The 9,186-nt window shown below is 34.1% G+C and overlaps 1 protein-coding gene across 5 annotated transcripts in view; it reads right to left on the bottom strand.

Annotated features, from left to right (window-relative positions):
• Positions 1 to 216: 216 nt before the first annotated feature.
• Positions 217 to 9,186, bottom strand: part of LOC148955750 (organic cation transporter protein-like) — a 147,152-nt gene continuing 138,182 nt past the window's right edge. For 4 of the 5 annotated variants that reach the window (XM_089104074.1, XM_089104057.1, XM_089104066.1 and 1 more), the window contains exons 10-11: positions 5,659 to 5,849; positions 218 to 3,011 (exon numbers count right to left, since the gene is read on the bottom strand). In XM_089104074.1, the coding sequence (XP_088960200.1) occupies positions 2,808 to 3,011; positions 5,659 to 5,849 (395 nt within the window). In that variant the 3' untranslated portion in view covers positions 218 to 2,807. Of the gene's footprint in view, positions 3,012 to 5,658; positions 5,850 to 9,186 lie in introns of all 5 variants that reach the window. The other variant, XM_089104048.1, reaches the window with a different exon arrangement.

Raw genomic sequence — 9,186 nt, 5'->3', positions numbered from 1 at the left:
GACTTTCAGATTTTCAAAATAATTATTTGAATTATCCAAAGACGAGTGCTGACTGTTCATTTCTAGCGTAGTTGTTGCTTTCTGCAAAAGAACATATCACTACTAAACAACATAGCCTGCTATGTGCAAAACTTAAAATGAAGAAAAATATAGTTTGAAGTTTGTAATTTCTTCTCTCCTTATTCTTATGACTTATCATCATCTATACCTTTACATTTTTCTTTGGCTTACGAGCGTCGGTTATCATTCAAGCAGAATATAGCATATAACGTTATATCTTTACCCTGTATAAATAAAATATATATGTTATAGTAAAAAAATTTAAATCTAAAACAGTAACAAAATTGGAGAAACTGTAACCTACTATAACATGTAAAACCATCTATATCACAAAATATCTCAAACTTCACCATTATAATATTGCCTGTCCGTCATGGTCATCTAATGCCATCTCCGTCATCTAATGTCTGTCATCTAATGCCATCTAAATGCCACTTTGTGATAAAAACCACCTCATTTCTTTGCGAAAATTCATTCCGAGTCTTTGATTTCTTCTGTGTTTATACAGGATTAATCTTTCTTTTCGGAAAAACAATAGAGCATTGGAATTTTAATTTCAATTAATTATTTTTCAGCAGTTCTATTAGTGAGCAGTTTATAATTGGCTTCCGTCCAATAGTAAAAGCAATTTTCTTAATTCATTACATTGGCCTCATGCCAGGAAAAAATTTAATTCTAAACGTAAATTTTTAAAAACTGCGTTTCAAAGAAATTATAGAAGCACTACTTTCGTCTTGTTTTATCTGCTGTGTATTCATGGTATTCATAAAAGTTAATTATACGGGATTTTCCTATACGTTTACGTTGTGACGGAGGATTTGTTTTTAATACTGTTACTGCATAATTTCTTCTAATAGAGCAAATATCGCCCTAGCTATATTTATAATTAGAATAAACTATTAGAGCTCATCTGTCAGCTCTAACATCCATTTAAAACCTGCTAGAGCTGACTTGAAACAAAAAATACTTTCAACTCAATGAACTGCAGTAAATATCTCAACAAAAAACTGGTTATTAGAAGCAGCTATTTGAAATAAAATTTGCATTTAATAAGATGTACAAGTGTCTATGTCTTCATTATAAAAAAAAAAAAAACAGAAGATGTTGTCATTTTTCTCCTACAAGGTCATTCCATTAATTACAAGAATAATAATGTTGAATAGAGAGTTTGAAAGTGTTCTGTATTAATGTTTTTGAATTTCGTCAAGCTCAATGCCAATTCTTAAACCTATTATCTGGATAACAGTAACATTAAACAAGGGCGGGATCCAGGGGACCCGTTCCCCCAAGATTTTCTGGCACTTTCATTTGTTTGTTTTTCTCTTTCTTACCTTTTTTAAAAATAAGCTTGTCCATTTAGGCAATTATTGGCGCCCTTGTCACATTGCCACCTCCCCCGCCCAATGACAAAAAAGAGTAAAAAGGTGACACACTGTAGAAATTTGGGACATAAAATGGGCAAAGTAGGGACGTATTTTGTAGTTTATGACATAGAACGAAAAATTTCCCAACCGGATATATATTTAGGCAAAAAAAATGTCACTTATCCCCAAAGTAGTGCTTTTTCACGGTATTCTTTTTTTTTTGAGTATTGAGGTTTTGCCCGAGATATCGTAAATAAAGGAATTTTCAAAAAAGTAAGGGATTTACATGTTTATCTGAGTTTCGTACTTTCACACTAAGTCATTTTGTATGAATGTTTTACATATTTTTTTTCTTTCTGTTTGATGTTAACTGGCCGCTTTGAAAGATGCTTACAAAGCATCTTTGGCCAAAAATACAACTGGTAAAAGAAATCTTTAGTTTTTGAGATTTCAAGATGGATACATATTATCTAAGAATGACACATTTTTGGATGCTCAGGGGACACATTCATGGACTAAAAAGTTGGCAACCCTGGAGGAGATACAAGTCTAAGAGCACAAAAATTGCATTATTGTATAAACAAACCCATGAGAAGAAGAAATCCGTAAAATTTTTTATTTCTCAGGGGAGGGGTATGGTGTATGCGACCAAGGGTTTATTTTTCACCTCTCTTGAAAGAGAATTTTCTCCCCTCTCTGTTATCATTTACTTTACTATTATGTTATATTTCATATTACATTTACTATTATATTATATTTTATATTACACTTTATTATTCTTTATTCTATTACATTATATATTTACTATTATATTCTATTTACTATTATCATGTATTTACCGTTAACATTTTTACCATACATAATATTTACCATTATATTCAGCTAGCACTAAGAAATGACAAATGACGGCAGATAATATTCTTTTTAATAATTTAAATTCCGCTTCACCATCTTATCACATATAATTATTGATTTGAAAGAAGAAAAACAAATTTACAAAATTTTATGGGTTGTCTATATTGATATATAAAAAAGCAAAAGTTTATTAGAATTCAGAAAAAAAAATTGTTGATTAAATTGCTCTAAACTAAACTAGTGCGTGAGTCTTATTCTTGCTTAATTATTCTTTAATAGTTTTTTTTTAAGTAGGAGGCTTTTTTAAACCTTCCACCTTTTCTATCTGGATATAGCCTTAATTATTATAATTTTTATTTTGAGGATAATTTAGATCTAAGTACATTAAAATTCCCATGAGTGACAGACATGAATATAGAATTGTCATGATTCGCAAATAATCTTAACTACGTTTAAATAGGAACAATTGATACAATCAGCACTATTTTCTACGTGAAATATAAACAAGGCTTAGTCTAAGGGGGCATATTAGGGGTCTTCTGATGGAGTGGTGGCTTTCGATCTATTCTTTCCTAATGAAAATGCAGTGTCTCCGCGTCCATATTCTTCCCCTTCTTCCATAGTCTGTGGCATCGGCTTATTTAAAGTTTCTGGCAAGAATAGTGTCAAAAATCCAGAAAGCAGGGCAACTGTTCCAAATATAACAGATGGCAGCTTAGGATCAAATGAATCCTAGAAAAAAAATTGTGGCATTGGCTTATTTAAGGTTTCAGGCAAGAATAGTGTCAAAAATCTAGAAATTAGTGCAGCTGTTCCAAATAAGAAAGATGGCAGCTTAGGATCAAATGAATCCTAAATAAAGTTACAAACTGAAGATCAGAAAACTACATTTGAACGATCTACCTCAACTACTGTTAATAACGCATTGGAGTAAACAACCACCTGAACAAATCACGTTCTGTGGGGAGTTTATTGAGTAGGCAAGATAGCGTTACAAATATACCTCTTGTCTGTCTAAATACGACGCTGCTATCTGTGTTCTATTTTCCAAAGCATTTTCACGGAGTTTAAAATATTGATTGCCTAATCATGAGAAATGCCTACTGTCATCTAAAATTTACATATCATAGATTCTACTCACTTACAATATTAAAATCGACTCTAATGCAACCCAAATAATAGAATCTTCTTGTTTGAATCAAATAAAAAGAAACAAGTTTTTTCAACTGAAAGTAAGCAGCAACATCAAATCTTAAAATGAATAGAAATTATTGCATATATGAGAGGGGCTGCCCCCTCCTTAATACCTCGCTCTTAAAGCTAAAGCTTTTTAGTAATTTTGTAAACAGCTTCTTATTATTCTAATCAAACAACCTCCCACGGGCTGTGGGGGGTCATGTTATCTCTAAAGGCATAGTCAATGGACCTTCCAACTATACTGAGCAATATGGCTATCTCAAAATTTTGATCAAACGACTTTGGCAAGAAAAGGGCATGAGAGGTGGACTAACTACCCTAAAATATTTTTGATCACTTTAAAAGGGTACTCTAACCTTTAATTTCTGTTTGAATGAGCCCTCTCCAAATTTTCTAGAACTATTAGTTCGATACGATCACCTCTGGGGAAAAAACAACAAAAAAGACCCGCACCCATGATCTTTCTTTTGGCAAAACAATCTAAATTCCCCATACTTGAAGAAAGGTTATAGGCTCGTAACCTTTGATGGGTCAAATTAAACTTAATGAATCTTACATGTTTAGAATCAGCATAATAATCCGATTCTTTTGAAACTATTGATATCAAAATCCAGTTTTTTGGAATTTCGGTTACTGTTGAGCCGTGTTGCTCCTTGCTTGCATTTCGCTACCACAAACTTCGTTAACAGACGCTATAGTATAGTCTCATCACCGAAATCAAAATTTATCCCTAAAGTGTGCTGCTACAGGTGAGTTCAAGCTCTGGGATCCGTATTAACAAGCTGAGATCAAACCCACTGCGCCTCTAAAGGACTATCGAATCATTTTTAAATTTCTTACACCCCAATTCCCGACAAAAAAACAATGTGCAACTGTTAGGACACTTAACATGTAATATTAAAAACATGTTTATGAAGTTTAGTCTCTAAAAAATCAAGCTTAAGAAGATTACTACTACTACTAATAACAATTCACCGGAGCACCATGCCGCCTGAGGTCAACACAGCTACGCACGCTCCTCCTCCATCCCAATCTATTCAAAGCCTCCCTTTTTAAACCCTCCCAGGAAGTTCCCATTTCTTTTTAATTTTTCTTATGACATCCTCCCAGCCCAGACAAGGACAACCTGCTTTCCGTTTAGCCCTAGACGGTTGGCCGAAAAGAACAATCTTCGGCAATCTGTCATCCTTCATCCACACAACGTGCCCTAGCCATCTCAACCTTTCTTTCATTATAGCCCTAGAGAGCGCTATCGAACCAAACTTTTCGTACAGCTTATTGTTAGAAATACGGTCAGTCAGCCGGGTACCCAGAACAATCCTTAAGCAATTTCTCTGGAAAACATCTAGCAAATCTTCATCCGCTTTTCGAAGCACCCATGCTTCAGAGCCATATTTTACTACTGTCATCACTGTAACTTCTAATATTTTAATATTAGTTTGCAGACTTATCTTCTTATTCTTCCAAACTTTTTTTTTTTTGTTAATAAGATTAAAATCGAATTTTGCAAAATTTTCTTTTTTTTGTTATTTTTTTTATTTTGTGAAAGGGAAACTAAGGGAAATTTTCAGGTCAGTGACAGCAACTTCTAAATGCAATTACGATAAATTCAATTTTTGAATTAAAACCAACTTGATGGAGGCGAATGAACACTTGATAGACATGGTTAAATATAGCAAAGCCAAGAAAGATGGTCCCTTGAGAAGCAAAGCAGAACTAAAGCAGATAGGCATAGCGCAGGGATAATTCTAATAGTCCATCAGTTTTGTGAGCCATTTGAGTTTTTTTTTGCCCGCATAAAATTATTACCATCAAATTTTACATGTTCTACTTAATTTTGTTTACACTGTCTTACAAAAGAGAGAGAGAGAGAAAGAAAGAGAGAGAGAGAGAGAGAGAGAGAGAGAGAGAGAGAGAGAGAGAGAGAGAGAGAGAGAGAGAGAGAGAGAGAGAGAGAGAGAGAGAGAGAGAGATGATATAGTGCTCAAATGATAGCACTATATCCAAAAAAATTGGGTAGATGACAAGTTCTTTTTATTTGTTGGGAGTCATTCTTACTAGTTATTTACGCTTATATCTATACTTACTTATATTATACTTATAATTTTTATATTATTACTTATTTTATACTACTTATACTAGTTACTTAACCTTGCTTGCTATGAAATTGAATTTGGCCTACCAATAAGGAAATCAGAGGTGTCAGGGTTGAAGACAATCGAGCACACATTGCTCCACCCCCTATAGCACTTGTTCTGACTACTGTAGGATACATCTCAGCCGTATAGTTATAGATGATTGCAAATGACCCAGCAATAAGTAATTTTCCAAGTAACACCAAACTGATGACAATTGCTGATCCAGTAGCCGTGTCTGAAAAGAAAAGATATACAACTCAAGTCACTGCAACACTGTAAATTATGATGAATATTTAGGAGATTTTTATTTAGACATATATTTGAAATCTATAAATGACGACCTAATTTTATTCGTCAGCAGAAGATAAAATTATAAAGGTGGCAAAACATGCTTGTTTAAGCAGACAAAAGCTTCAAGAGCGAGGCGTTGCCCACTTTTAAAAATTGTGTACACCAAGTAGCGTTTGTAAAGTGCGACGGGAGTCTTCCAAGTTTGGCAAAAAATATGCCCCAGAGAGCAGAACAGGTGACATTGTGGTGGAGAGTCGGAAAACTATAAGAGGTTGCTTCTGTCCCCTTAAAACCTCTCAAAGCCAGAGCATCATTTGCACTTTAATGAAAACGATTTGCATCTTTAGCAGAGTATTTTTTATTTGTCTTGATATCATCAGTAGCACAACAGCAAAACGAAATCACAAGGCTAATCAAGACTTCAAAATAAGGGCTGCCACAATTAAGAGTGGGACAAACCCAATCCAAAACCTTATAAAAGGCTTCTGTGTCATTTGATCTCTACTGAAAACTGTACGTATTGTGAGTAATTCGGTTTTTATTTGCAAAAACATCAGCAACGAAAAAAGATAATCGCTGTCATAATAAAAAATAAAGCCATAAAAGATTATTTGTAAGAATAATCACAATTGTGACTATAAATCTAATTTCAGAATTTTAAAATGATAATTTTTATCAAAACTTTTTGTTGTGATCCTATTTCATACAAAAAAAAAGAAAATTGATGCAGACGCAAATTTTTAACAGAACATTGGTAATTTCAAAACAATCTCCAAAGTTTGTTGAAGGTACCATTTTCAATTGACGAAATAAAAAATGATTTATTAATTTGTTTTCTATAAGTTTAAAACAGATGTGTTTAGAAGGTAGAAAGAAACGACAAAATTTTACTACATACGTGATTAATGAAACTACGAGCCTGAGCAATTTTAATTTTTCAACGCTATTATGATAAAAGAGAAACTATTAAAAATATACTTCGTTTTAAGTAAAGCACAAATGACACGCCAGCCTTTCGAGCCATGATTCCCAACGTGGGGGTGCAGACCCCACCGATGGGGCATGGCAATATTTTGGTGGGTCATGTTCAAAATGTACACCCTTCGGCTGACTATACTTTAGAGCCTTAATAATAAAAAAAAAATATTGTTCATGTGAATGACGTCGCATTCAAATGCATTTAAAGAACAAAAAAGATGCATTATAGTATTGCAATGACTTGAAATATTGCATAAAAGTTGTTATTATTTCATTTGCATAAAATATGCCTAAAGAATGACCCCATACAAAGATACTAAGTTAATGGTCTTTCCAGCTTCTTTCAGGTCTTTCCATAAAATGTTGAATAACCAAATTTATATGTCACGAGGGGGCATCAGGGTTTTCCTAGGTGGAGCATAGTCCAAGATCTGTTGGGAACCACTGCTTTAGAGGGTTTAGTGGAATGTTGGCCCTAATACCGCTTGTGGTAATTTCTGCTTGTCCTAATTTGACTTTATTACTGCTTTTAATTTCTGATCATTTTAAGATTCATCCACAGAAGTGTCAGTTATCCTTATGTATTATGTGTTTTTCATTTTAATTTCTGTTCGTTTTGCTCATTAGTTCGTTCCTAGTAATTTTTTTTCGTTTTAATTTTGGATTTTTATATGACTATATTTCTGCTCACCCTGTCGTAGCCCTGTACACTGCTGTTCGGCTTGGCAATAAAAAGCCATGGGATCAATTCCCATTGCAGCAAGGTTGGACGACAGGCTTCCTACTTGTCCCTGTAAAAATAGACCCAGCAATTGAAACGTAAATTCGACACCCTCTGCACCAGCAATGTCTATTGAGGATCTTTGGTAATAGATTGAACAGTTATACCCTTTGTAGGCGTTAAACACTAGTAATGACCAATTCACTATTCGGTAATATAAACACACAAGGTCACAAACAAACGCTGTGCCGACTATTAAATAAAGAAAAAAAGATAAAAAAAAGGTAAATGACGGCATCGGACATTACAGTCCCTACCGACGGTGCTGATCTCAGTAATATGGTCCATCAGTTTTGTATATGTATGTGTTTTTTTATGTGCTTTATAATAGTGTTTTATTTTGTTTTGTTTGCCCTTTACAAGCTGAGCTTCTTGGGCGTGTAAAAACCTTACGTTTGTAATTTTTTTTTTAGTATTAATAAATTGATTGATAGATAAAATACTTAGTAAAATTCTAAGAAAGCAGGAAACTGGTCTTTTTGATGTTATTGATATTCGGAATAGATCACTATCTAGTAGTCTCAAGAATTAACTGAGGTCTATATTTAAAAGAAACTGGAAAGTCTCGGGAAGGAGTAAAGAGTGAAACTCTGAACAGAGCAGGGCAGAGAAGGAGCCGCCCCCTTCCCCCGCCCTCTCGAAGAAACAATATGTTCTTCTATTTTTCTGTCTATATTTGGATTCCCTTGACCAAAAGACTTAATGATACACGTTTCGAGCCAATTAGAAAGAAAAAGTTTGTTGGTCCTTTTATGCCCATTTATGTAGGGTCCCTGCCCCCAAACATTTGTTTTCTATAAATTAGGTTCCTTTTGGTCCAAGAAATTACGGTTGTAAGCTTTAAATATTTCAGGTACAAAAGCTTTTGGCCAATTCCTGGGATTCCATAAGCCCTCCACCCTGCTCCAATAATATACGTGATCCTCTTTGCTCAGAAAACGTTCCGTTAAAGTTTTTAGCTAATTACATACCCACGATCAAACATGCCCTTCTTTTTCCACTATAAAACCTATTTTTCAATACTTGGCAATTTGCATTCTTTATGACCCTTATTCCAAGGGCCGTCGGGATCATTTAAAAAATAAGTTATCTTTTTAAAAAGTGCTTATCTCAAAATTTTGTTTAAATGCAAACGAAACAATTTAAACGTCAGTTTTAACACATCCAGGCGTTACAGCTTGCCGTGGATAGTGGATATTTCTTCCACTTGTTTAAACGAGATCGAACTCAGTCCCCTTGAAAACAGAATTTCTTGTTTATGGGCTAAAAAAATCCACTAACGTCATTGTTGAGGTCGGTACCGCTGTAGCCCAGCTTCCTTTCGTTAAAATACCTTGGTCTCCCGTTTAGTTTATCTACTAAACGCTCATTATTAGTGTTCTAAAGGATAAGCTGAGAAAAACTTATGCATTACCTGCTAAGGTCAAGAGTCAATTTGAGAAAAGAACTTTAGGTCAACTATGCAATTCGTTCTTTTTATCCCACGTGTTTTCCCTGACTCCTATCCGGCAATTTTTCTCCG

This window comes from Artemia sp. Qi Xiang Cuo, chromosome 2 (genome assembly GCF_049724085.1).
Source record: "Artemia sp. Qi Xiang Cuo chromosome 2, ASM4972408v1, whole genome shotgun sequence".
Taxonomy (NCBI): Eukaryota; Metazoa; Arthropoda; class Branchiopoda; order Anostraca; family Artemiidae; genus Artemia; species Artemia sp. Qi Xiang Cuo.
Note: the sequence above shows the minus strand (reverse complement) of the source record. Positions and strands in the feature narration are given on the sequence as shown.